The 27,417-nt window shown below is 57.7% G+C and overlaps 1 protein-coding gene across 3 annotated transcripts; it reads left to right on the top strand.

Annotated features, from left to right (window-relative positions):
• Positions 1 to 9,681: 9,681 nt before the first annotated feature.
• On the top strand, positions 9,682 to 26,243 carry Sun2 (Sad1 and UNC84 domain containing 2). 3 transcript variants are annotated; one of them, XM_042693103.1, is made up of 18 exons: positions 9,682 to 9,893; positions 12,954 to 13,096; positions 13,798 to 13,988; positions 14,141 to 14,272; positions 14,653 to 14,748; positions 14,918 to 15,011; positions 16,016 to 16,092; positions 17,798 to 17,922; positions 20,177 to 20,431; positions 20,864 to 20,941; positions 21,238 to 21,281; positions 21,570 to 21,723; positions 21,992 to 22,213; positions 22,498 to 22,582; positions 22,932 to 23,047; positions 23,158 to 23,325; positions 23,504 to 23,596; positions 24,850 to 26,243. In XM_042693103.1, the coding sequence occupies exons 2-18, from the start codon at positions 12,975 to 12,977 to the stop codon at positions 24,961 to 24,963; spliced, it is 2,166 nt and encodes a 721-aa protein (XP_042549037.1). In that variant the 5' UTR covers positions 9,682 to 9,893; positions 12,954 to 12,974; the 3' UTR covers positions 24,964 to 26,243. The 3 variants fall into 3 exon arrangements, with proteins under 3 accessions (XP_042549037.1, XP_042549036.1, XP_042549035.1); XM_042693102.1 differs by lacking the exon at positions 9,682 to 9,893 and having other exon boundaries at positions 12,689 to 13,096; positions 16,022 to 16,092; XM_042693101.1 differs by lacking the exon at positions 9,682 to 9,893 and having other exon boundaries at positions 12,782 to 13,096.
• Positions 26,244 to 27,417: the final 1,174 nt, after the last annotated feature.

The raw sequence follows: 27,417 nt of genomic DNA, 5'->3' as shown, positions 1-27,417 counted from the left end.
GCCATTGGGGTGGAGCAGGTGTGTTTCCCAGGGAAGCTTTTTCCTGGCCCCAGTGGCTCTGCTTCCCTTAGCCCATGCCCACTGGGCCAACCCCAGGGCTGTTGCTGCACCAACGAGAAGGAGGGATGACGGCTCAGGAGAGAGAAGGTGGGTCCCTGGGACTGGGGAAGTCACATGGGGAGGTGGCATGGAGCCAGGCCTTGGTGTTTTCCTGGGGGAGGGAGGAGCAGGGGGTGGGGTAACGGCTGTGTAAAGGGGTTCCCACCTTCCCCTCCCCACTTGGTGGGGTGATGGAATTAAAATCGTGCCCTCTAGGAAGCCATACGGTGTGGCTGACGCCGGGTCTTCTCCGTGATCACCACGACATAGGAGTATTAGGCCCAAGATGCAGATTCCAGTGTGTCAAAGAGACCCCTAATGGCGAAGGTCAGAGAAAGGAAGAGGAGAGGTGGCCTTTCGATCCATTTTCTCAGACAGACATTTGCTTTAGCTTTACATAGTGGCCTTGGGGACGGGGGGGGGGGGGGGGGGGGGGACAGGTGCGCATAATTATTAACCAGCCCTGGAAATGGGTGTGCATGCTCTGCAGAGGTCTGCGGAGGAGGCTAGTGGAGAGAGGGAAAGGAAGGGGCTGGCAGGGAGTGTGTCCCCTGAGGAGGGGTGGTGGTCGGGGTCTGTCCTTCTGGGGGCTCGGCTGCTCTTTCCTGGAGAGCCTTCCTGTACTGTCCTTCCTGGAACCCAAGGTGATTCACAGGAGGGAGTTTCAGAGCGGAGGCAGGTATGAAATGGAGGCACGGATACCAAGCTTGTCTCCTGCTTGTAGTTCATTCATGGCTCAAATAAGGACTCAGGGGCTTTTCAGTAAAAGCAGCTTTTCCTGCTGCGATATCCAAAGGCGGCCCTGTCCCCAGGCACATGGAGATTGCAGCTTGGGGTCAGAGCCCAAGGTCCAGCCAGGACTTTGTACCTTAGTCTGCTGGCCTCCTGGTCCCTCCTGTGGGCCATGCACCACCCAGCCAGCTCCCTCACTGCCTCCTGTGTGTGAGGAACTTGGCTGCCCGGACACGGACACGGCAGTCCCAGCTGCAAGGTCTGGGATTACACGCAGCTGGAGGCAGGGTCCCTGCCCCCCACCTTCGGGAGTGTCTGGAGGGAGTGACACCCAGTTCAGAGAATAAAACCCGGGACCCCCTACACACTGGGGCCACAGAGCCACAAGTCCCACCCACCGGAGGGGGGGGAAGCTTCTAGAAGGCAGTGGTTTGAGTTGAAGGTGAAGGGCCAGGATTGGGGACCAGGATCTGTGCCACGCAAGGAGGGAGGGCAGCTTGGGGTGGGGGGAGAGGAGCAGCCTTTGAAGCTCTCTGTGGGGCCTGTGGAGAACCTTCTGGTGAATATTTAATGTGGCCTTGGAAGGCACGGAGAAACTCCAGGATCTGCTTAACCTACTTCCTTTTTCTCTGAGGACTAAGCACGTAGGTGGGGGGGGGAGTTGCCTTGGGTGAGGGGGCCCTAGCCCAAACCAGTGTCCCCACCCCAGCAGGGAGTCTGAGCTGCTTCAGAAGAGGCTCAGCAGTTCCTCAAGAGCAGGAAGCAGCAGGGCTTGGGTCCCCTAGACCCTCCCCCGGCTTGGGGGGGAGGGGGCTCGCCAGCAGCAGCCCCACTCTGTTCTATTTCCCTTTTGTTCTCCTCTCATCTTGTATTTAAAGCAACCACCTCCCACCGCCAGCTGCCCGCTTCAATCCTTAGAAAGGCCGTGGGGCGGGGACACAGTGGGTCCAGGAGGCAGAAGATTGGAATTATTATTAATATTCCCAGACTCTTCGGTGCCCTACATGTGCCAAGCGCAGCACGGAGTGTCCTGCGCCCGATCTGGCTTCGTTCTACTGTCCCTTCCGCCGGGCGACAGGATTCCCAAAGGCCTCTGACCCCAGAGGCTGAGCAGGAAACCTGCCCTGTGGTGGGGACCAGCTGTGGCCAGCCATGGGGCTGTTCAGATTCACAGCCAACGTAGACGCTGGGGCCTAGGGAGGGGCTTTAGCCATGCCAAGGCCATTGGGGGAATTGGGTCAGGGGCAGCGCCGGGAGCCAATGCCACTTTGGGCTCCACTCCTGGTGAGTGGTGTGGCAATCTGGAAGCTGGGGTGAATGGAGCAGAGGATCATTGTCTCTAGACCCCTGTAGATACCTGGGTCCCACAAAGCCAAAGCACCAAAGCAGGAGGGAGGCAGGGTGACCACACACACACACACACACACACACACACACACACACACACACACACACACACACACACACACACACACACACACACACACACACACACACACACACACACACACACACACACACACACACACACACCCCCCGCAGTGGACAAGACCCCACACAGCTGGGATCAGACTCTATCCTTTCAATCCTGAGCCAGGAAAGACCACCCGGACAGAAAGTGCACGTGGGGATTTTCCTGTGCTCTTCCAGCCTGGAAACGGCCCAGTGAAGTGGGCCAGGGAAGTCTCCTGAGGCCCTCTGTAAGTCTTCGGGGCAGTCCAGTGGACAGAGCCTAGACCCAGGTGCCCTACTGCACACCCAGCACCTCCAGACACCTTCCCCCTGCACCCCTAGACACCCATGGACAGCCACTGAGTGTCCCCAGTGGGCTTTGTGTCACCTTACCTGTAAAGGCTGCACTTTAACTTAATCAGTGGCTGGGACTATGTGATTCGGTGTAGTGAGTGAAATGATGGGTAGAGGAAGACTTGATGGATGGAGGGAGGGAGGAAGGGGAGGGGTGAGTGAAGACAGAAGAGGCATTTCTTTTTTCTTTTTTCTTTTTTTTGCTGGTCATGGGCCCTGAACTCTAGGCCTAGGCACTGTCCCTCAGCTCTTCAGCTCAAGGCTAGTGTTCTACCACTTCAGTCACAGCGCCACTTCTGGCCTTTTCTGTTTATGTGGTGCTGAGGAATCGAACTCAGGGCCTCATGCATGCAAGGCAAGCACTCTACCACTGAGCCACCTTCCCAGCCTCATTTCTTTGAGGCATTTCTATGAGGCTCAGAGCAGCAGGACACACAAGGTCAGAGACACAAGGTCAGAAACTGGGTCAGGGCCTGAACTTTGTCCTGTGATTTCTGATGCCTTCTGCATCAGAAGTTTCTAGGCCTATGGCAAAAGGTTGCAGGCTTGTTTGGGATGCACAAAGTCACTCCCCTTTGACCTGGTCCCTGAGGAAGGTGGAGAAAAGGAGAACCTTGCTAACTGATCTGGCAGCAGAAGAGGGGCCACATGAGTCTTAAAGTTGGAGCTGCATTCTTTCAAGGGTCCTACCACCTGCCAGCCATGTGGCCTTGACCAAGACTGTGTCTCCTGTGTTCTAATTTAAGATTAATTTTTGGTCAATTGTGGGGTGTGAATTCAGGGTGCTGTCCCTGAGCTCTTTTGCTCAAGGCTAGCATTCTACCACTTTGAGCCATGGTGCCACTTCCGGTTTTCTGGTGGTTAGTTGGAGCTAAGAGGCTCACAGACTTTCCTGCCTGAGCAGGCTTTGACCCAGGATCCTCAGATCTCAGCTTCCTGAGTAGCTAGGATCACAGTTGTGAGCCACCAGTGCCCAGCTTGTGCGTTGACTCATCAGGGACACAGAGTTCTGCAAGAAAGGAGCACAGCCCCAGGGGCTGATGGGAAACGGCCACCTGCTCTGCCAGCCAAGGATGGAGCTGGGTCACAAGCTGCACTGAGGGCACAAGAAGGCCCAGCTCCCCAGTCTCACCTGACCCAGCACTAGTCAGAGCTAGACTTAGTTTCCAGCCCCCAAAGCACCTCCACTGCCCTGGCTAACACCCAAATGGTGAGGATATGCAGGGACCCTCTCAGCCCTGCATGGTACCTAGCTCTGTGTCCTAGGGACCAGATACACACTTTCTGAGTCCACTTCTCCTCTGCACTGCAAAGCCCCTTTGTAGTGTGCTGGTCAGCCAATTTCCCAGGCTCCTTGCCACCCTGACCTCTGGATGGTAAAATGTCCAGTCTGGCCCAGGTTCAGCCTCTTCCTTAAGGGGAACTACTGCCCAAAGTCCACTGGGAGGCTCGCCTTGCTGCTGCTGGCGGTGTGGGGCGACCTCTTGTGGCCACACATGGGCATAACATGGCTGGCGGGGGGCCTTCCTGGGAGGCCTGTTCAGGGAAGTTGATTTCCTACAAACAGATAACCTGGTGGCAGAATCCCTGTTTTTTAATAGATTTATCCAGGCAAGGCCAGCGTGTCCAACAACAGAGCAGAGCAGATCCAGCAGAAGTGGGGAAGTTCACAGGGCCCCTCCTCGGATCTTAGGGAACATCCTGGCAAAGTGGTGTCTGGGCATCTCCTCATTCTGTGCATGGACCAGGTGGGCTCCCAGAGCTGCCTGAACATCTAGGTGGCTAGCTGACTCACACTCAGGCCTGCCTGCCGGCAGCCTTCCCTGCCCCCTGCATGACACTGGATCCTGGCTCCTAGCTCAGTGGTCAAGCCCTGTAGGCTGCCATCTCCCTGACCCTGAGCACCTCAAGGCCTTGTTGTGGTCCCCCATGACCCAACACCCAGGTTTACAGGGCTTGCAGGGAAGGGTGATAGACACAAATAAGGAACTGAAAGTCCTCGGGCTCCCAGCCTGAGGCCCTCAGCCATAGCCAAGAACCCACGGTCCTGCCCTGTCGGGTGAACCCCCTGAGAGACTCACAGTGAGGATGCCTGCACACCGCACCCCTGACAGTCACAAATTACTATTCTTATAAAGAAAGGGGATTTTGAATGTTTTTTTTTTTTTGTTGTTGTTGTTTTTGGCGGGTGGGGCTTGAACTCAGGCCCTGGGCACTGACCTTGAACTTCTTTTGCAGAAGGCTAGCACTCTACCACTTAAGCCATAGTGCCACGTCCAGCTTTTTCTGTGTATGTGGTTCTGAGGAATTGAACCCAGGGCTTCATGTATGCTAGGCAAGCACTCTGCCACTAAGTCACCTTCCCAGCCCCTGGTTTTTACGCCATGAAAGTCATACTAAGGCCTTCCTGCCATGGCCCTCAGCCATAGGGGCTCCTTACAGGCCTGAGTTCCTCCTGGGGTCAGACCACAGCTGCAGCGAGCAGCCGCCAGCTCAACAGGTGATTATAGAACCAGCTCAGATGGAGCTCACCAAGCTCCTAGGAAGGTGACAATATACTAATAACACCCCCAATGTACAGATGAGAAGATCAAGGCTGCCAAAACGTGAAGTAATTGGTTCTGGTGAGCCCGGGGAGCCTGGGGATGTCCCCATGGGAGGTGGAGCCAGTGGATGTGTTGAGAGGCTGAGACCTTTCCAGGAGAAACGAGCTTCCATAGACAGGGAGCAGGAGCAGGTCCTACAGTGTCAGCCCCCCAAGTTCTGACCATGGAACCATAGTTCCTCCCTTTCCTCTGAGCACTCCAGGCAACCTCTCATGGGGCAGCGCAGGGCAAGCCTGGCTCTGTGCTGGCAGTGGCAATCATAACTCACACTTCCTGTTCACCAGGCTGCGGCCTATAGAAGCCTCTTGTTGTCCCATGAGGCTGTGGGTGAGTCCACCCCTCTCCCTCCCTCCTCCCCCTCCATCCCAGAGCATGGCAGCGTGAAGGCCCTGGGTGTGATCTGTGCAGAACAGGAGAACAAGCGCCGAGCATCTGCTCCATCTGGAGACCTGGGCTGGGAAGAAGAGACACGGGAGCTAGTCCCCAAATGGCGGGCAGGAATTGTATCAGACAGAGAAACAGGGACAGGGCAGGTTAGGTCACTGCCCAGCCTGCGTCCGAGCTTGGCCAGGCGGGGGTGGGAGTGGGGTGAGAGGGAGACCACAAAGTTGAGGACCACAAGGGGAGAGGATCTGCCTCTCAAAGCCACCTGGGAGCCACGCCAAGGAGCTAGGCTATTAAAGAATAGGAACTGCACATCTATTGAGCATTTATTGGGAGCGGGATCCTGTCATGGCGCGAGGGACAGACACAATGAAGATACAGTCATCCTGAAGCCTGGATCAATCTCTGGGAGCCTGGGTGCGTCCACCACGGCCCAAGGTGAACTCTTTGAGCTGCCTGATGAAAGTGCCCATAAATGCCTTGTGACCCATCACAGGCCTGGGTGGAGTGGCGTAGCCAGCCCACATCAGATCACTGAGGAGACACAGGAACAACCCTCATGGGGGGTCAGGGCCCCAAGCTCCTGGAGGGTTGACACCCCCGAGAGCTGCCAAGCCTGACATGAAAGTTCCTACCTCCGCCAGGTCTGCCTATGATGGTTAAATGACAGACGCCAACACCCTGGCTGATGAGGCTGGTGGGGGAGAGAGGGGGGGAAGGAGGGGGGTGACTGATGACTCTCACAGAAAAGAGATCAAAGGCCTCACTGACTTGGCCAAGGTCACAGAACTTCCGGGTACCGCGTACGACAGTTATCATTACCTGCATCTTATGCTAAGGGGAACTGGCTCAGGTGAAGTGGCTCACCCAGCATCACAGGGTGAATATATATGTGGTCTGGATCGGGTCTGCAGTGGCCTTCTCCTTGGGTGTCTGCACTAGAGTTGTACTTTCCCTCAACTGTGGATAAGAAGGGGTCAGGGGCCAGGGCTCACGCCTGTAACCCTAGCTGCTCAGGAGGCTGAGATCTGAGGATCACGGTTCAAAGACAACCCAGGCAGGAACATCTATGAGACTCTTATCTCTGATTAACCCGCAAAAATGCCAAAAGTGAAGCTGTGGCTCAAATGGTAGAATACCTTAAGTGGAGAAAACTAAGAGACAAAACCTAGGCCCTAAGTTCAAGCCCCATAGCGGCATACCCAAAAAAGAAGGAAGGGATCAGGGGCACAGGGGCTTTCAGGTGAGCCCTGGGCAGCAGGGCTGGATGGAAGCCATCTTGGGCTTACCTCCACTGTCTTCAGTGCAGGTCACTTTCTCTGTCAAGTGTATCTGGATTTCTTATAAACCAGGAGAAACACTGAGTATAATAATAATGAATGTGTAATAACAGACCAAGTCTAGCTTATAGCCAGCTTTGTGCCAACCAAGTTGTAAAACGGTATTTACTTACAAGAATATAAATCCTCCTGTATACTAAGCACGCACTCTATCACTGAGCCCTTGAATGTTCTATCTCTATGCTTTGCCTCAGAGGCGAGGAAGGAAGTCAGAACTGGTGAGAGTTGCCAGCCCTACCTCCTCACAGGGTAAACTCCTCCCCCCACACAGTGACAACCTGAGAGATGGCGGAAGCAAGAACACAGCAGTGGGGAGAAGGTGGCCTAATGATGGCGGAACAGAGCAGAGCCCCGGGGCTCTTTGGCTTCTGGTTGCTCACCGGTGCGTTCAGGTGAAGAAAAGAACACAGAAGACCTCTAGTACTGCTCATCCACCATCTTTTAGGGATGGAGAGAGGAGGCAGGATCCCTCATTTGTTCTGAACCCCTAGTCAAGATCAGAAAGAGATGCTGAGTGAGCACGTAAAGAGGCTTTTTAAAAGGCAGGCGTCCTAGGGAGACATGTTTGTGTGGCATCTTAGAAGTCAATGAGGAAGGGGTGTCATAAAGACGGTCAGGAGAGAGAGGGTCCGGGCACAATCATAAGAGCCTGGAATGCCAAGGCAAAGAATTTTCTCAGGGCCTTTATTAGTTTTCTGGGGCTACTGTAACAAATTACCACAAACCTAGTGAGAACACAGAAACCAGAAATCTGCTGTCAGTATCCCGGCTGTAATCACGTGTCAGCAGGGCTCACCTCACGCAAGGCCATTCCTGGTCTTCAGTGCTTCTGGCTTCTGGTGGCTGTCAGCATTCCTTGGTTCCCAGCCACATCACTTGATCCCTACCTTGATGGTTCCTCTCCTTCTCGCTTCATCCATTTCTCCTGGCGAAGGCTCTTATGATTACCTTGAGGGCCCAGCCTGGTAATCCAGGATAATCTTCACACTTGAAAAATCTTTAGTCCCATCTGCAAAGCCCTTTCATTTAGATAATATCCACAGGTGCCAGGATTAGCACTTAATATCTTTGGGGAGCACTGTTCCACCTACTCAGGCCCATTTAGACAGCACCATTTATGAGCAGATTGTTTGCTGGACCTTCAGAGAAGAGGGAGCAGGCTCTGCGTGAAGGGGTGGGATGCAGAGACTGCTGGAATGCACTAGGACAGAATTGGGGGCATCTTGGACATCAAGGGTGCAGAGGCCCTGCCCTACTTGGGTGCTGCCTGGTTTGTTGCTCTCCTCTGGTCAGCAGATACAGACAGGAGTCTGCCAGGCTCCCCAGCAAGCTCTAGGGCTAAGCCCACAGTGTGATTCCCCTAAGGTTCTTCAAAGGCAGTTGAACCCCTCCCTTTCCAGGTGGCACAGTGGAGATCAGAAAGCGGGGCTGGGCTGTTGGGGCTGGGGGTTTAGCTTAGCGGAAGGGCGCCCGTCTGGCAAGCGGAAGGCCCTAGGTTTGGTCCTCAGCCCTGGGGGAAAAAAGGGGGGGCTGTTTGCATCTGGAGGACTTCCTGTTTTCTTAGTCTCAGACCCCCCACATTTCCTGTGCCTGCTTCAGTGACTTTGTCATGTCTTGTCGTATTTCCTCTTGGCACTTTGAAAGTGAAGTAATGGCACTGGGTCTCATCTCTCACAGGAAGTTGCTTGTGCCCAACTGTCCTGGCTGCCCCAGTAGGCCCGTGAGGCCAAGGGACAGGACCCCCTGCAGTCAGGGACACAACCAGCCCTGCCTTCTTTTGACACCAACTGTGGGACCCTCTGTTAATTGTGTGTCTGTCCTGAGGCTTGAACTCAGGACCTTGCCCGCTCTCTCCGCTTTTTCACTCAGTGCTGACACTCTACCATTTGAGCCACACTTTCACTTCTGGCTTTTTTGTTGGCTAACTGAAGATTTAAAAAAAGCCTCACAGATTGAGCTGCCCAGGCTGGCTTTGAACTGGGATCCTCAGATCTAAGCCTACTGGGTAGCTAGGATTAAAGTAAAATAGAGGGGGAACAAAACCCCAAAACCGCCTCAGGGAGCCTCCTGCCATGTCTGGAATCCTAAACCCAGCCCCAAGTGGAACCTTCTAATCTCAGTTCGGCTTCTTGCAAGAAACGTTAAACCTCAACGAACCCCGTTTCCTTGCCTTAAAGATGGGTGCAGGGAGGACTGGCTGAGCAATCAGCCCAGGGCCCGGCGTGTGGCGACACTTCCCGGTCCTTATCCGACCCGGGTGGGGGGGGGGGTGCTGGCCACCGCCCCGGCCTCAGCCACCCTGGGCGGGCGCCGTCCGGGGCCCTCGCCTGTGGGGCACCGGGGACCCCGCCCGGCAGAGTCAGCGCGGCGCGCGGGCGGGAAGAGGCGCGCAGCAGCCTCAGACCTCGCAATTCCCCAGCGCCCAGGCTCCGCCTCGCCCGGGCCCAGCGCCGGCCCTCACGGCGACCTCCCGGAGCCCCGGGGAGAGTCGCGTCCGCCCCCGGCTCCCACCCGCGGACGCCGGGGGGCGGCGCTCGCCAGGCCGCGGGGCCCACGCGGGGGCGGGGCGAGCCGGAGCCTTTGTGTTCAAACCAGCCTATGGGCGGGGGCGGGGGGCGGGGACTGCCAGCGGGGCTTAGCCAATGGGCCGCGGCCTGTCAGCGTTGACTGACAGGCGCACACATACACACTGGGCCACGCGCGCGCCGCCCAGCCCCACTCGCGCAGCGCGGGCTTCCGCCGGCAGCTTTGTCCACCTGCCCGGCCCGCTTCGTCCCGCGCCGCCGCTCGCTGTGCGCCGGAGCCCCGGGGCCCGGCTGCCGCTTCGGGACACCGCCCGCGGATCCGTCCTCGGGAAGGGGGCGCGCCCAGCGTCGCGACAGGCCTCGCGCGCCCCGGGCCGCGCGCGGAGCAGCCGCGGCAGCAGGTAAAGTCGGCGGTGGTGGGGTCGAGCGGCCGCGGCCGCGGGCCCCGCCGGGCCCCCGGGTCACACCCCATCCCCCTCCCCCAGCGGGCCGCTCGGGCCAGGCTCGAGTTGCCGGGCCTGCTTTCTCCTCCCCGGGCCAAGCTGGGCCGGGCTCCAGCCCCCGCCGGGCGGGCGCACACCCCCGGGCCGGCCGGGCCCTGGCGCCCCGCCCCCGGGCCCGGCGCCCCGCGGGCAGCGCCAGGCGGGGCTCCCCCAGCCGCCCGGGCCACTCCGGCCGGGTCGGCGCTGGCAGCTCCCTGCCCGCTCGGCGCCTGTGCGAACTCCGGGGCTCGGAGAGAGGCCCGGTCCGCTCAGTCCAGAAACAAAACAAACCGGGCCGCGGGCGGCGGCGGGGGGCGGGGCGCGGCGGGGGAGGGGCGGGCGGCCCGAGCGGCCACCCTCGCCCCCCTCCCGCCAGGGAGGGCGGTGGCCCGGAGCGCTCGACAGGTCCCACGGGGACACGCGGTGGGCATGTGTCCTGGGAGTGGACCTGTCACGCGCAGGGCCCCCACGATCTCGCTGGGGTCTCAAGAGTGAGCGGATCCTGCCGGCCCGCGTGTGATGGGGCGGAATTGAGAGGAGGGTGTGGGTCAGCTCACGGGTGTTGAGAATGAGGTGGTTTTAGGGGGTGTGTGTGTGTACGCACACACAGGTACTAGGACTTGAACTTAGGACCTGGACACTTAGCTTTTTTTTTGCTCACAGTGTTCTATTACCTCCACTTCCGGCCTTTTGGTGGTTAGTGAGAGTTAAGAATCCCCCTTGGGCTGGCATAGAACCTGGATCCTCAGATCTCAGCCTCCTGAGTTGCTGGTGTTTAGCACAGGCAGGGTTCTGACTGGAATTATGTTTTGTTTCTTTTTTTTTCCCAGGGTTTCTTGGTTTCCGGCTTGGGGGAGTGTCTGTACTGATAGGCCTAAGAATTGAGTTTCTGGGGGTTTACTTCTTGTTTGTGAAACTCTTCAGTGAGACTAAGTACAACAGCAGCCCGATCTCTGGGAAGTGTAGGCAGACCGGCAGTTTTCAGCCACTTAGCACCCCACCTCCCCACCCACCTCGGGGGAGTGTTGGAGTTCCTGCCAAGAGAAGCATGGGTACTGTACAAACATGTATCTGCCCCTGGGTGAAGGCTTCCCCAGCCTGCTGAAGCAGGGCTAGGGTCAAGAGTTTGGTGCGCATCTGTAGCTGTCAGGTGAGGGAGGCTGCCAGTCGAGGGGAGTGGACTGCCTTATAAGGAGTGGAATACAGCCCAGGACCGAGGCCAACTTCCTGCTCTGGCTACTACCAATTGGTCTCTTTACTAACATCAGCTAAAGCCAGGATAGGAAAGCAGATAGGCATTCCCACCTGGGTAAATGCCAAGTAGCCCAGACAGGAGGCTACTTGTTTTCCAAATGAAGGCACTCTAGGCTGGATGAACCTGACCTTCTGGTTCTCACAGTCAGAATTGAACAGTGTTAGGGTAAACCCACCACACTGCCCTGGCAATTGGTGGTTTCCATACCTACCAGGAGTATCAGAAGAAATAAAGAAAAAAATCACAAGTAGTAGGAAATCTTGAAGGGGCTTAGGATGCAATTGCTATTTTGTAATATCCGTGCTACTTGGAAACTCCAGAACATTGGTAATCTGAGATTGGAATTTGGGTTCCCAGAAGTGAAAGGTTAATCTTCCTCATGTGGGGGACCCTGCCCTTGGCCAGGTCTTTTCACTTTGGCCTCTTTGTCCTGATTATCAGTCACTGCCTTCCGCGCTGATTGGCCCGTAGGCTTGCACTGACTGTAATGCCATGCTGCTACTTCGCCTCCCCGGATTGTTTGTTAGGAAATATTTGTGGTGTCATCACAGTCTGCAGCCCTGTTCCCAGCTTATTTAGAGCTATAAAAAGACTCCAGTTGAAACGCACAACACATTCCCCAAAACAACTTGCAAACTCTTTAGTAGAGTAGAAAGCCCTGGACGCTGCCACCTGTCAGGTCTAAGCAGGGATCCTGGCTTCTGTCACCTCCCAGTTGGGTGATGGTGGACATGGTTCCCATCTGCTCAGTGTCCCAGGCTCTCCCCTCCCCCCCCCCCATGGGAGTGGTGATGCCACCTGGACTGACTCGTGGGCACCACTAATGGGGTTGTGCAGGGGAATGTGTAGGCATTCAACCAAGTATCTTCTCATTACATCAAGCAATGATAAGAGTACAAGAGAGGCCAGGCGCCTGTAATGCTAGCTACTCAGGAGGCTAAGATCTGAGGATCATGGTTCAAAGCCAGCCCAGACAAGGAAAGTCCGTGAGTATGGCTAAGAGGAAGGAAAAGAAGGCACACTCCATCGACAGAGCAGCAGCTCCAGGGCGAGGGCAGGGTGGAGGGTGGCTGGGCCAGAAGGCATACTGGGCAGTGGGGATTGAAAACCAAGTCCTGATTAGCACCTCCAAGGCCCCTCCTGAGTGTGAGATCCTCGGTCACACACCAGCGCTTGAGGCGTTCCTCATTCTGGTTCACACAGACTGTCCTGTCTAGGACGATAAAGACAAGCAAACTGACCCTTAGAAAGCCTTGTGGAGCCAGGTGCCAGTGACTCACACCTGTAATTCTAGCCACTTAGGAGATGAGATCTGAGAACTGAGGTTTGAAGCCAGTGATGGCAGACGAATCTGTGAGTCTTATCTCCAGTTCACCAACAAAAAGCCAGAAAGGGTATAGCTTTGGCTAAGAGCTAGAGTGCCAACCTTGAGCAAAGAAGCCAAGGCCCCAAGTGTAAACCCTCGTTGGTCACAAAAACCAACAAAAATAAATAGATATGAAATAAAAATTTAAAAGAAATAAAATTAAAAAGGAAGTACCACGTCGACGTCGGAGGCCGGGCTGGGGTCGTAGGCAGCTGGGTATGAGGGCTGGAGAACGCTTCGCAGAGGCCCCAAGGCACCCACGTCACAGGTCACAGGTCACAGGTCACAGGGCTGCTCCGCCCCAGCGCGGATGGGCCCGGCACAGCCTCCAGTCTCGTGTGTTGTCCTTTCCCCCCAGCCGCTCTTCAGGGGAGGAGTCATGTCACGCCGCAGCCAGCGCCTCTCGCGCTACTCCCAAGGGGACGACGATGGCAGCAGTAGCAGCGGAGGGAGCTCCGTGACAGGGAGCCAGAGCACCCTGTTCAAAGACAGTCCTTTGAGGTGGGCCCGCGGGAGTGCCATCATCTCTGTCCCCTGTGCAGGCCCACACAGCAGGTGGCTCTTTGACCTGCCTCCCTGGGCAGAGACCAGAGACTGCTATTGGCTCAAGAGGTCCTGCCTTTCTATGAGGATGGCAGTGCCCACAGCCCCGTCTTCTCCAGTCGGTGTGAGCTGGGGCAGGAAGTGGGGAGGGGCGGCTTGACACACATGCCCGGCCGGAAACCCCCATAGCTCTGCTCACGGCTCTCAGCAAGCCCTCCTGCTGTGACAGGGTGTGGCAATCTGTCCATCTCCCCTGGAAGGTCTCCTCAGTTGGCTGCCACCCAGCTTGGAGACACGAGGCCCCGAGGCTCCCGCTAGCTCTAGGAGGCCAAGTCTGTTTGGGTTTTCAGCGGGTTGTAGAAATTACTGGCCCATGAGGAAGCCTGGCAAATCCTGTGGCTTTGAAGTTTGAGATTGTCTTTGAACACTGGCTTCATCCCTAACTGATGATCTTGCCTGTCTCTGGTGAGAATCAGTGATATCAGAAACAGAGAAAGTACCTGTACTGGAAGGTAGGCAGGAGCAGATGGGGGCGGGGCGGAGGGGGTGTTGGTTGCCTAGCAACAAAACCAATCAGGAGCACAGAGCTGCCTTGGCTGTGGCTTCCTGTCCCCCACTGGGCTCACTTCCTTGCCCCTTCCCTCATGACTGTTCCACAGGACCTTGAAGAGGAAATCCAGCAACATGAAGCGCCCATCCCCAGCCCCCCAGCTGGGCCCCTCCTCGGATTCCCACACCTCCTACTACAGCGAGTCAGTGGTCCGGGAGTCCTACATAGGCAGCCCCCGGGCCGCCTCCCTGGCCAGGAGCGCCCTCCTGGAGGACCGCCTGCGCAGTGAGCCCTACTGGAGTGAGTGTCTGCAGCCTTCCTCCCGGGCTGTGCTTCCTCATCCTCAGTGTCCCCCGGAGGCCCCCTGGAGCTTGCCCCCTCGGAGCACCCCCTGCCCCAGGCCTCCCACAGCTACTGGGAGGCCCAGGAGCACCCATGTTCTTCCCTGCCAGGTGAGGACCTGCAGGTGAGGAGGAGGAGAGGAACTGGGGGCACGGAGAGCAGCAAGACCAACGGGCTGGCGGAGAGCAGGGAGGACTTCCTTGGCTCCTCCTCAGGCTACTCTTCTGAGGATGACTTTGCAGGTGGGTGCTCCTCCCCACCCCCTGAGCAGATTCCCAGCCTGCTGGGGGCCAGGGTGGCCTGGGCAGGACCACCTGGATGGGGAGAGGGCAGGGTGTACGGCTGCCACTCCTCGTCCAGCAGGTGCTCCGTCACTCACATTAGATATGCAGGTGAGCCCCACCTCTGCTCTGAACAGCGGTTCCAAGGATTGTTGGCAGGGAGAGAGACGCAAACAAGAAGCTGTGGTTGGAGGCAGAGCATCAGAAACCTTCCCTCCTTCCCTCTGCAGACATTGCCGACCTGCTGTGGGCCTGGCCTCACTAGGTGCAGGCAGGCTTCAGATCCCAAGGCCACCGCGGCCACGGCCCAGCCCAGCTACTCTCTGCCCCTCTTCCCACAGGCTACCCGGATGTGGACCAGCCTAGTTCAGGGTCTCGGTTAAGCAGTGCCGTGTCACGAGCAGGCTCCTTCGTATGGATGGTACTCACATTTCCAGGTGGGTGCTGGCAGGACCAGGGGCCGGGGGCACGCTGGCTCATGGGAGTGGGACCACAGGATGGGACGGGGACATCCTGGCAGGTGGGCGTGGGGTAGGCCAGGGAGGAGAGGAGAGGGCGATGTGCCAAATGTGAGTCCAAGTCCTGAACTCCATGGCTGCTCTTCAGGCCGGCTCTTCGGACTCCTGTACTGGTGGGTTGGCACCACGTGGTACCGCCTGACCACAGCTGCCTCCCTCCTGGACGTCTTCGTGTTAACCAGGTGAGCGAGCCCCTAGCCCTGAGAGTGGATGGGCAGGGTGACGGGAATGGGAAGGATGGCGAAGTGGGTAAATTTGCACGTGGCATCTCTCCCAGAGTCTAGGGCTACATGAAGCTTCTCTCAGCAGGAAGTGGACCCCAGGGCCCCTCGCTGCTGATGTAGTGGGGGGGGAGGTGTGGCAGGAGGGTGGGACACGGACACAGTTGCCCTTCAGCAGGGTTCTGGAACACAGATTATTTCTGTGTGGACACTTCCTCCTAAATCCACCCCGCATGTGGCTTTACTCCCTCTGTTAGGCTATGGGGTTCTGCCCCAGAAGTGGGGTTCCAGGAAAGCCCAGCTTCCCTTTCAGGCCTGTGGTGGTCAAGGCCTCACAGAGTGCTGCCTAAGGATGAGGGAGACTCACCGCAGCCCAGGGCCCAGGGCGGGCTGGGCAGCTGGCAGTGGCTGAGCAGAGGGAAAAGGACCAGTTCATGCCAAGAAAAGTCTCGCCTAAAAGAAAATGGTCCAGTCTCAGGGCTTGAACTCAGGGCCTGGGTGCTGTCCCTGAACTTTTTTGGCTCAAGGCTAGTGCTCTACCATTTGAGCCACAATGCCACTTCTAGCCTTTTCTGAGTAATTTATTAGAGATAAGAGTCTCACAACTTTCCTGTCTGGGCTGGCTTCAAGCTGCTATCCTCAGATCTCAGCATCCTGAGTAGCTAGGATTTACCGGTATGAGCCACCAGTGCCTGGCTGGCAGTTTATTTTTCTTCCTAACTTTTCTTGCTTAGAAGCTCTCTAAAACATGTTTAAGTTTTGCCAAGACCACCTTACTTATTGTTTATAACGCCAATAAAGTTCACAGCGTCAGCATGCCTCCCATCACTCAAAGACCTGCGGATACTGCTCTGCTGTTCAGTCTGGTCCTGGTGCCATGAGCAGCTTAGGAGAACTGCTCTAGTCTAGGACCTGGGAGAGGCAGGCAGAGGTAGAGAATCCTCCTATGTCTGCTTCTTCCCGAGGTCCAGGCGCTTCTCCTCTCTGAAGCCGTTCCTCTGGTTCCTCCTGCTGCTGCTCCTGCTGACCGGCCTGACCTATGGTGAGCCTGGGACAGACGAGGGGTAGGGAGTGCTAGGGGCAAGGGCAGGATGTGGCAGGTGCTGGGCTAGCGACCCAGTGTGGCAGACAGAGCCCTGGGCCCAATGCTTCCCACTCTCAGGCTGTCTGGGGCAAAGGAGAAACACACCATCTATTGTTGTCCTGAGTTGGGGAGCCACACTGTAGCTGTAGTTAGTACAGAGCACCCCAGAAACACCCCGTGTGCCATCTGGGCAGGAACCCAGCCTGGGATAGAAGCCATAAGCAGGAACTCGGGTGCTATTATTAGTAGCAGTTTTTTTCCCTCCATTCCACACGAGGACATAGTCTGTGAGTGGGTTGTTTTCACAAGATCAAGTTAAATCTTGAGTTGTTTTTAAGGCAAAAGCAATGAGATGGAAGGAGAGATAAGCACCCCCTTGAGCCCCAAGAGCAGTCGCTTAGCAGCTGCCCTGCCTTGCTCTAGCCCGCCCTGGTGCCATCTTGTCATGTTAATGTCCCGTGCTCCTCCAGCTTCACAGGAGATGCTTGTGTGGCCCGGGATCTCTTTTAATGATTATACCAACTTATAGTTAAAGGCCGTGCTTTATTAGTTTTTCAGAGAGAGTTGATTTTATTGGCTTAGCATCTACTCCACTTGTGTTTCTTTTCAAAATATCAGGGAAGCACATTTTCCCAAAAGTTGGTTTCCTTTTTGTTTCCTGTTACAAGAACAGCTTGTTCCTACCCAGTGGAAACTGGGCATCGCCCTTACAATAATAATGGTCCTTTCTAATCTTGCAACATTCTGTCCTGCAGCCCTTTCCCTGGCCTTAGGTCCATCTAACCCCTCACATGGGGTGGGCAGGACTAGTGTCACGGCCATGTGGAATGCAGGTGGAGGACCTGCCCAGGTCCCTCTGTGGCTCTCTGCCTGTGCTGGGGGCTTCCCTTCCCTTGCTTATGACTAAGGAACCGAAGGCAGGTGTGGCTTTTCAAGTTCTCTCTGTTCCTCTCCTCCCTCCTTCTCTGTTTGTGTCTTTTTTTTTTTTTGGTGTGTGTGCCAGTACCTAGGGCTTGACCTCAGGGCCTAGGAGCTGTCTTTTAGCTTTTCTTTGCTGAAGGCTGGTGCTCTACCGCTTGAGCCACAGCTCTATCTCAAGCTTTTAGTGATGAATGGGAGATAAGAGTCTCACAGATTTTCCTGCCCAAGCTAGCTTTGAACCTCAAACCTAAGAGCTCAGCCTCCTGAGTAGGATTACAGGTGTGAGCCACTAATACCTGGCTTGTGTTTGTATTTTAATGTTTCTCTCTTACACAACATTTCTCAAGAGTAAACAGCACAATGCGGCCTCATGGAAGGTCCATGTGTCTGTGTGTGGGTGTAGCTTTGTGCTCTGGTTGGGGACCATCAGCATCCCACGTTGGATCCAGTGCTGGGGAGTTTCCAACCCCCACACGGAGCCCAGCCCCCGTCTCCAGTCTAGTCATTCACAGGATTGTGCTTCAAGGCCAGTCCCAGAGCCTGGGGCCCTGGAGTCCACCCTCGGACCTCCCTAGCCAGTTATAGTCAGTTCCTGTATGTCCCTGTCTATAGAATAGATGCGGGGTGGGTGCGGGGGCCTGCAGGGGATGTGAGAGTGTCTGAGGCCAGGAAAATCAGAGCCCACGCGGTGACACGGGCCACGGGGCAGAGGAGATGGTAAGCAGCTGCTTCCTGTGTCCAGGTGCTTGGTATGTGTACCCACACGTGCTGCAGACATTCCACCCTGCCGTGGCCTCCTGGTGGGCATCGGACAGCAGAAGGCACCCTGAGGCGTGGGAATCGAGGGACGCGTCCCCCCTCTTCCAGGTGAGTAAAGAGAGCACCGGGCAGATCTCCCTTCTGCCTGCCACACCCCTGCCCCAGTGCTGAGATGCCATTCTCGCTGCAGCACCCCTTTCCCTGCTGCTTGGGGTGCCTTGGAGTCAAATCTGTCTTTAACTATGACTTAAAACTGTGTCCAAATGTTCCATGCATGTGCGTGTGTGTGTGTGTGTGTGTGTGTGTGTGTACGCACGCGCGCGCGTGCGTGTAAGTCTGTGGGCCTTCTTGGTCTGAGCAAGGGTCAGATCATCTTGGCCAGGCTGTGTGTGTGCATGCGCACATGAGGAGTTGGCTCGGGGCCCTTGAGGGCGACTCTTGAACATGCACTGGCCTGGGCATGCTCCCAGGGCAGCTGGGCATGGGTCCAGCAGAGAGGAAGCAGGCCAGACAGACTGAGACCTGGATTTGGGAGTTGTACACTCTCCCTTCCAGCCTTGTGCTGAGGCCAGGCTTTGAGCAGGTTAAGGGGAGGGCTGTGGGGTCCCACTGCAGAGCGAGCCGACACAGGGCTGGAGCTAGTTTGTAATCTGACAGCTGGTATCTGAAGATGGGTCAGGCCCAGGCTGTGCCCTCCAGGAGCCTGCAGTCGGTCAAGCATGACAACTAGATGCAACAAAAATGTGGTAGGGTCCCAGGTCACTGAAAACCCTGTGCATTTGACCCTGGTTTACCCACTGCTGGATGAAATTCAGTGCCATATTTTTAATCTTATGTTTGTGGACAGTGCATTGCTAAGAATAAGCTTAGTATTGTGTAAAGAATGACATTCTGTCAGCTACAACTTCCCTTTTTATCATTGAAGGTGATAAAAGCACTTGGCTCCAGACACCTTTTCTGTAGAGAGGGGAAGTGAAGCGGAGTTGACCCATCTCTGCTTCCGTTTGCACTGACCCCAGGGAAGCTGCTGGGCTTCTTGGAGAGGCTGCTGGGCAGGCAGTGGACAGAAGCAAGACTATTTTCTTGCTTTTGCGGGGGGGAGGGGGGGTGCATATGCATGTGGACACGTATGCTGGTCCTAGGGCTTGAACTCATGACCTAGGTACTGTCCTATAGTTTTTAGGCTCAAGGCTGGTGCTCTACCACTTGAGCTACAGCTCCACTTCCAGCATTTTGTTGGCTAATTGGAGATTTGTCTTTCCTGTCTGGCTTTTCATCAGCCTTCTGAGTAGTTAGAGTTACAGGTGTGAGCCATTGGCACCTGCTTCTTCTTGTTATCCAGCTGATGAAAATGCATGGCCTATTAAAAAAAAAAAAAAGAAAAAAGAAAAACAATTCCTGTCTAAGACTGTCGTTCCTGAGACCTTTATGTTTCATAATTTCTCTTGGCAAAGACCTTGTTGTTCAGCCAACTGAGGTTCTCAAAATTCATGATATACTGTCAGGTGCCGACCTCAGGGACACCCCGTTACATTAAAGATGAAAAAGGAAGCACTTTCAGGCTACTTCCTCCTTTAGTCCTGGTTGTATATGGAAGGAGTGAAGGCTGGGTGCCACAGCCCCTGGCCTTCCCCCCGCCCCGCCCCCAGCCTACGTACCAGTCCATGGGGGCCTCAGGGCCTCCTGCTTACTCCAGCTGAGCTTTTTCACTCAGGGCTGACTCTACTGCTTGAGCCACAGCTCCACTTCCTACTTTTTGGTGGTTGGAGATAAGAGTCTCAAGGACTTTCCTCGCTTCATAGATCTCAGCCTCCTGAGTAGCTAGGATTACAGGTGTGAGCTACCTGCCCCCAACTTCCTGTCTTTTTCTTGGCCTGTCCCTGTGTCAGATCCCCCGCCCCCCCCACACACCTTGACTCTTTTTTGTTGTTGTTGTTGGTCATGGGGCTTGAATTCTGGGCCTGGGCACTGTCCCACAGCTCTTCAGTTCAAGGCAAGTGCTCTACCATTTGAGCCACAGCGCCACTTCTGGTTTTCTGGTGGTTAGTTGGAGATAGACGTCTATGGACTTTCCTGCCAGGACTGGTTTTGAACCTCGATCCTCAGATCTCAGCCTCCTGAGTAACTAGGATTACAGGCATGAGCCACCAGTGCCTGACCTGCATCTTACTCTTTTGACATTTGAGTTCCACAGCATGTCCTGGACCCTCATCCTCCTCTCCCAGTGTGCACCCAGCTCCCTGTGGTCCCCATCCTGGGTTTCCCTTCCCTCTCTCTACTGGCTGTCTCAGTGACTGCTCAGTAGGTGCCATGGTGGCTGTCCTGGGTCCCTTACCTCTGCCACCCTCCTCTTACCCGCCAGGCTGAGCAGCGCCTGCTGTCCCGGGTCCATGCCCTCGAGCGCCGCCTGGATGCTCTTGCCGCCGATTTTTCCTCCAACTGGCAGAAGGAGGCCATTCGGCTGGAACGCCTGGAGCTCCGGCAGGGCAGTGCCGGCCATGGAGCAGGCGGGGGCCTGACTCACGAGGACACCCTGGCGCTCCTGGAGGGGCTGGTGAGCCGCCGCGAGGCTGCGCTGAAGGAGGACATCCGCAAAGAGGCCGCGGCCCGCATTCAGGTGGGGAGTGGGGCGAGGAGCCCCCAGGGGACCCGCGGAGGCCCCAGTGCAGCATTTAGAGGCAGACTGTCGGCCCTCTCCTCTTTTCCTCACACTTGCTTGGCAGGTACTCGAGGGTCTAGTGCTTCTTATGCCTCCGCTGGCCTGGGCCAGATCCGCCTCTGCCTCCCAAGGAGCCAGGATGATAGGCATGAGCCACCGTCCAGCTGCCTCTCTCCTGTTTAAGCTGTTTAAGCTCTCTCCTGTTTAAGCCTCCATCCCCTACCCCGGGTAGTGAGCCGAGCTAAGGGAGCCGGTGGGGTATGCATGCCTCTGAGAACCGCCAAGGCCTGAGGCTGAGATCTGGAGTAGAGCTCTGCTTTGAGTCCTAGAAGAGCCCTTCCAAGCTGCAGGTTCAAATCTTCCACACCCCCGCCCCTTGCTGTCTGACAGGAAGAACTGGGCGCTGTGCGGGCAGAGCATCACCAGGACTCTGAGGACCTCTTCAAGAAGATCGTCCAGGCCTCCCAGGTCAGAGCTGGGGCATGGGGCCTGTGCTGGGGTCTGGTGACTGTACTCGGTAAATGGGTTAACGCGCGCGAGCACACACGCGCACACACACACACACACACACGAGAGAGAGAGAGAGAGAGAGAGAGAGCAAGTCAGACGGGGGCAGGACGCCAGAAGGACTGGTCAGTTCAATCTTTGGGAGACCCTGGGGCAAGGATAGTTAAGCAAAGAACCTGACAAGGCGTCGGTCTTCCTCTGGGGATGGGTCTCTCTGATCTTCAGTAGTTCTCAGCCTGGGCTCTTCTTGCTCCCAGGAGTCCGAGGCTCGTGTCCAGCAGCTGAAGTCAGAGTGGCTAAGGTAATGTCCAGCCCTGCTTCCCACAGGCCTGGGGAACAGAGCCCAGAGCAAGATTCTGACTGGCCCACTGGGGCGGGGGTGTGGGTGGGGATCCTGGTGCAGGATCCTGTGTGGCCGCCTCCAGCCCACAGGAACTGGGGCCTGCATCACAGTGAGCTGCAGGATGGGCAAGCCAGCTCCCACGCTGCTGGCCGTGCCCCTTCTGCACCCCTCCCCCGCACCCGGTGCCTGGTGCAGGAGAGCCAGCTAGAGATCTTCCTTCCTGCCCTGCTTGTCCTCTGGGACTAGGCTGACCCAGGAGAACTCTGGGAAGGAGCTGGGGCGGATGGAGGCCCAGCTGGCCAACCTGCAGCAAGAGCTGGCGGCCCTGACCCAGAAGCAGAGCTCCATGGCAAAGGAAGTAGGGCTGCTGCCACAGAAGATCCAGGCTGTGCGGGACGATGTGAGTGCTGGGGGCTCTTTCCTCAGGGACCACCCACCCCAGGCTCCTGGGACCACCGCCAAGCACGCACAGGGCAGGCTCTGTGGCAGGAGTGCCCCCTTGTTTCCGGTTGATGGCCTGCTGGCGCCTCTGCGGGCCTGCCTCCTTGCCTCCCTCCTCCCACCTGGGCCTATGCCCTGGCTGAGCGCTACCCTACCCTGCCCTACTCTGCTTAGCTGTGATGCCCACCTGCAATCCTCAGAGGGAGTGACATGGTTTCTGTCCCCAGGTGGAGTCCCAGTTCCCCACCTGGTTTGGTCAGTACCTTCTCCGAGGAGGGGCCGCCCACCCCAGCCTCCTGCACAGGGAGGAGGTGCACACTCAGCTGCAGGAGCTAGAGCGTCAGATCCTCGCCCACGTGGCAGAAATGCAGGGCAAGTCCGTGAGCCAGGCCGCTGCTCTCCTGGGACAGACACTGCAGAAAGAAGGCGTGGTGGGGGTGACAGAGGAGGTAAGGAGCAAGTGCCCCACCCTACCCGGGCCCCACCATGCTGCCTTCCTCCCTGGGAGCCACGGGTCTGGCAGCTCCACACTGCCAGACCTCCTGTGTCCCGTGACCCACAGCAGGCGCCAGCGTGTGCTCTGCCCTTGATGTGGATGGTGTAAGCGTGCCATCCGCGCCTGGGCACCAGCACCATGCAGAGCTCAAGGATCCGTCCACGGATCCCAGTATTCCCATTGTGGCTGTACTCTCTCAGGGCCGAGTTCTCACAGGGTCTGTGTCCCTCCTGACAGCAGGTGCACCGGATTGTCAAGCAGGCCCTGCAGCGCTACAGCGAGGACCGCATTGGGATGGTGGACTACGCGCTGGAGTCGGGAGGTAAGTGTCACCTTCCTCGCTCTGCTTCGGCCCGGTCCCCACGGTGGCGGCAGGGTCCTGGACTCTGCCAGGGGTTTAAGCAGGCAGGGCTCGAGACCAGCACCTGTCAGCTAAGCTAGACTCCAAACTGACGGGAGCCCAAGGTACCAACCAGCATCTTAGTGGGGTGAGCTCGTGTCTTAGCAGCCTTGTGGGTCTGGGTCAGGGCATGCCCGCCATGGGCAGCAAGGAGATGGGCAGTGGCGGTTCCTGCCCACCATGGGCAGCAAGGAGATGGGCAGTGGCAGTTCCTCCTGTGGCTCCTGCCGTGGCCTCTGTGGCGACCGCCTGCCTTTCTTTCCTGTGTCAGGGGCCAGTGTCATCAGTACCCGGTGTTCAGAGACCTATGAGACCAAGACGGCCCTCCTCAGCCTCTTTGGCATCCCGCTGTGGTACCACTCCCAGTCGCCTCGCGTCATTCTCCAGGTGGGTCCTGGTGGGCGAGTGCCTCGATGGGGCCATGATTGGACTGCCCTCCCCGCCACCCCAGCAGCCAGGGCTGGACTCCGTCCTGACATGCCCTCCCTCCCCTCCAGCCAGATGTGCACCCAGGCAACTGCTGGGCCTTCCAGGGGCCCCAGGGCTTCGCCGTGGTCCGCCTCTCCGCTCGCATCCGCCCCACAGCTGTCACCTTAGAGCACGTGCCCAAGGCCCTGTCACCCAACAGCACCATCTCCAGTGCCCCCAAGGACTTCTCCATCTTTGTGAGTATCTGGCCCATGTGGGAGTGGGAGGGCTGGAGGGGACTGGGAATCAGGCTCGGGCTGCTCTGGCTGGGAGGGAGGGACGGAGAGGAACAGATGTGTGAAATGTGAAGCTAAGATGACCCACCACAGTCCTGGCCCCATCCGGCCCCTTCCCACCATGCACGCTCTTCTCCAGGGGTTTGACGAAGACCTGCAGCAGGAAGGGACGCTTCTTGGCACATTCACCTATGACCAGGACGGGGAGCCCATTCAGACCTTCTACTTCCAGGTACGGGCAGCCCCTGTGCTCCCAGCCGGTGGTGGGGGTCCCTGGCTTTGCCAGGCCTGGGGTTCGGACATGCATCCCTGCCCCATGAGCCTCAGCTTGGAGTCAGAGGTGGCGCTGATTTAGTGGCTGGCACAGAGCAGGGCCACTTCTGGAAGAGCGCTGCTGGAGCCCGTTTGATGAAAGGAAAGGTGGGGTGACCAGGACGCCAGCATGAAGGTAGCCAGAGGCGCAGCGCCGTGGGGCCTCAGCCAAGGCCTGGCCCTTCACCCTCTGATGTAGGCTGGCAGAAACGTGGATTTCTCACAGCTGAGGGGACCCAGGACCCTGAACTTGAACAAACCATGGGGGTATATGTGAGGCAAGTGAGGGGGAGGTCCGGAAGGGGGGGGGCAGAGTGAGGACAAGGCGCAGGGAGGCCTCCACCCTGGGAGCACGGGGAGTGAGGGGTGCGGTGGGAGCTGGAGGCGGCAGTTGGGCCGGCCCCGGCTGTCAGGCTAAGGGGCGCAGCAGGAAAAGATGGAGCAGGGGACAGCCTCAGTCTCCCGTGTCAGGGAGCAGGACTACTACAGAGCTAGGAGCAGGTTTGCCCACCAGTTGCAGGGTCTTGTGGGGTAGCCTGGCAGTGCTGCGGGAGGACTAGAGATGGCCCATTTTCATCAGCTGGGAGGTAATGACTCAATTCCAGGAGGGACGGGAACTGCAGCACTGATAGGCTGGACCTGAACAAAGGGTACAGCAAAGGTCAGCGAGGCTGGCGGAGGGCGCCAGGCCCGGGCCTCACCCAGGTGACATGCTGCGAGCTGCGGCTCTCGCGCTGTGGAGTCAGGGCACAAGTGTGGGAAGCGCTGTGCAACCCACAAACACCGTCAGCCCCCAGCACTGTGGCTGGTAAACAAGTAGAATGGCCGAATAGGCACATGAGATAAAAGACAAAAGCAGCCCTGAGTGCTCAAGCCCTCTGCGCTGGGGCTGCAGCCAGCATGATGAGGATGAAGCCACGCATGCGGGCGTGAGCGCCCCTTCGCCTCGGCGGCCCGGCTGCCATCAGCCCCAGCCTGGACCCAGTGCCGGCTTGTGGGGCAGTGACCCCTGTTGGGACCGTGAAATGTCGGGGTCCTCGGAGCTTCTGAAGCCCCCTTGCTTTCAGAGCCCACAGGAAGAGCTGACTGGCCACAGGGGCTAGCTCCTCCTCCCCTTTCTGTGTTGGTGACATGTCAAGGGACCACGTGACACTCTTAACGTTCTCTACCCAGACCCCTAACATGGCCACGTACCAGGTGGTGGAGCTGCGGATCCTGACCAACTGGGGCCACCCCGAGTACACCTGCATCTACCGCTTCAGGGTGCACGGGGAGCCTGCCCACTAGCCCCTTGACCTCTCACGCCTGCTGCCAGCCACGCCGGAGGCTTGCCCTCCTCCCCCAGCATCTGCCTCTGCCCAGGGAGTGGGCGCCCAGCATCCTACCACTGTCCCCCCCGCCCCCCGACATGCTTCATGGGCATTCTGACTCCCAGGAAGCAAGAAGAGCCCCAGCCCCCGGGAGATGAGGAAAACCGTGTGTGCTTCCTCGAGTAGCAAGGCGGCCGGCAGCCCTCGCCCCCCCCCCCCCTCGAGCTGCGGGCACGGGGGTATAGATGTGGCACACCATGGGGACGGGAGGTGAAGCCAACAGCCGTCACTCTGGTGGGAGGCAGGTAGACGGAGGAGGTGCCCAGGCTGAGCCACCCAGGAGACTAGGTGGGTGCATCGTGCAGGCCTCTAGGAGGGTGGGTGGCACCAGGCAGTAGGCATCTGGCGGAGGGGCCCGTTCTCTCCAGAAGGCAGGCTGTGGGGAGCCTCGGGCCTTGGACCCCAAAGAGTTCTTCTAGAAGCCTGCATTTGTCCTGGGTTAGTAAAGGCCAGGGGGCTTCTTGTACCTTGGAGGGAGCTGGCTTCTCTGAGCCACCGTCTGTGCCAATGTGGCCTTCCCAGTGCTGGGATGGGTAGTGTACCCCGGATGCTAGGGTGAGGGCCCGCTAGTACCCCAGTGCAAGCTGTCCACCCTCTCCCCAGTTAGTGGGGGACCCAGGAGGAGGGAGCAGGGGACCTCAGGGCTCTCCTGGCCCCGTGCTGTTCAGGGTCGCCAGCGGGAGAAGGGTTGTCTCACCAGGCCCCAGGGGCAACCTCAGCACCCCCTTGGCTCTTGGCTCTTGCTTACCTTGTTTCCTGTCCGGCTCTCTGTGGGATGGGGTGGGGGTGCTGGCAGAAGCTCCCCTGCCTGGCAGGGAGACGCACAGCGCCTGCTGTATTGTGTATATATTTTTTCAAGGCTTTTTCCCCTTTTTTTTAAAACTGAAAAGCTAAGGGCTTGATTCCTAGCCCCGTTCTCTGGGGCAACTGGGTAGCAGTCAGTTTCTAGTTCCTGGCTGAGGGGGGCCTGGGCCTGGCTTGTGGGCAGGAGCTGCAGGCAGGCAGTCCTGCGTTACAGGGGTCCTGCATTACAGGGCTGAGCCTGACTCAGCTTCCAGGCCCCACACAGCCCTGGCCCTCTGAGACCACTGGGGCTGGGCCTGTGCTCTCCTGTCACAAATGCTGCACTGTTGGTTCTTAATTTTTTTATCTTCAGATTCTAATTTATGGCTATGCAAAAATAAAGGATGCCCAGGATTGGTGGGGCGTGCTTCTTACCTGGCAATCACAGCAAAGATGTTATTGGGGAAGGCGTCACACCAGCATCCCCCAAGACCCCTTCCCAAAGCTTCGAAACCCAGGACTTCCCGCTAAGCCCTGCCACGACGCGGCGGGGAGCCAGGAGGCAACACCGGCGCTGGGGGCTCCGGGACTGGCAGGCGGAAGTGAGGCAGCTTCCAAACCTCACGGGGCCCCTGATGGAGGAAGGGCCTTAGCTGACTCAGTGCTGCTGAGCCAGAGGCAAAGTTGAATGTTTAGGATCTGCTTCTCCCAGCCGAACCCCAAGTTCTCCCTGACCACGGCACCTTGCCCTGGCTGAGAACACCAAGATGGGAAGGCCAGTGCGGAGGGGTGGGCTCGGGAGAGGGCGCTGTCCCTGGAGGGGGCTGGGCCCACGCTCTCCCCAAGCCTCCTTACCCCCAACATCTGCTCTGTACCTAGCGCCAGTTGTAAATGAAGGCACACCCGGATGAGCAATGACACCACTGCACACACCGTGCGGGCTCGGGACCTTCATGCTCACACGTAACACCCGCTGGCCCCTGGCCTCACCTTACACTCAGCTCTGGCACTTTTCCAACCCAACCCAGGATGTCCCTGAACTGGAGCTCGGAATCCTGCCAACCAACCCCACTGTGCTGGGCAAGCCCTGACAAAGCCTGTTGTGAAGGAGATTTGGCCACCTCCATGTCCACCTGTACCAGCCTAGAGCCTCCCAGAGCCTGTCACCCACATGGAAGGGCCAGGCCTTGCCATTTGAGGCTGACAGATGGACAGGCTTGTATTTTATCCCCAGTGGTTAGCTGGGAAAGCTGCGCCCTGCAAGGACTTGCGGGGTCTGTTCCTGACAGAGTGCAGCCATGTCCTTGCTGGCACTGGCATTTCCCGAGCAGCCCCAGACAGAGGCCGGTGCTCCACCGGAGCTCCAGCACACCAGAATGGTTACAGAACACAGTGCAGACCCAATGGGGCCTCCCACCGTGGACCTCAGGGGAGCAGCCTCCAGCCCCCTGCTGCCCTCGTCATGAAGACAGAGCCCGAAGAGCAGGGTGCAACAGCGGCTGGGGCGGGCATGTGGGGGAATCGGTATCTGCCTGCAAGCCCCCAGCTTCAGCCTCAACTAGAAGAGCCGTGTTAGCAAGGCCCACCT

Source organism: Dipodomys spectabilis, unplaced genomic scaffold (assembly GCF_019054845.1).
Source record: "Dipodomys spectabilis isolate Male_0828 unplaced genomic scaffold, ASM1905484v1 ptg000163l, whole genome shotgun sequence".
Lineage (NCBI taxonomy): Eukaryota > Metazoa > Chordata > Mammalia > Rodentia > Heteromyidae > Dipodomys > Dipodomys spectabilis.
Note: the sequence above shows the minus strand (reverse complement) of the source record. Positions and strands in the feature narration are given on the sequence as shown.

Coding starts and splice junctions, on each gene's coding strand:
- Sun2 (XM_042693101.1), top strand. CDS start 12,906: ATGGGCCCGGCACAGCCTCCAGTCTCGTGTGTTGTCCTTTCCCCCCAG. Junction 13,097..13,797: donor TTCAAAGACAGTCCTTTGAG/GTGGGCCCGCGG, acceptor ACTGTTCCACAG/GACCTTGAAGAGGAAATCCA. Junction 21,282..21,569: donor CTGAAGTCAGAGTGGCTAAG/GTAATGTCCAGC, acceptor CTCTGGGACTAG/GCTGACCCAGGAGAACTCTG.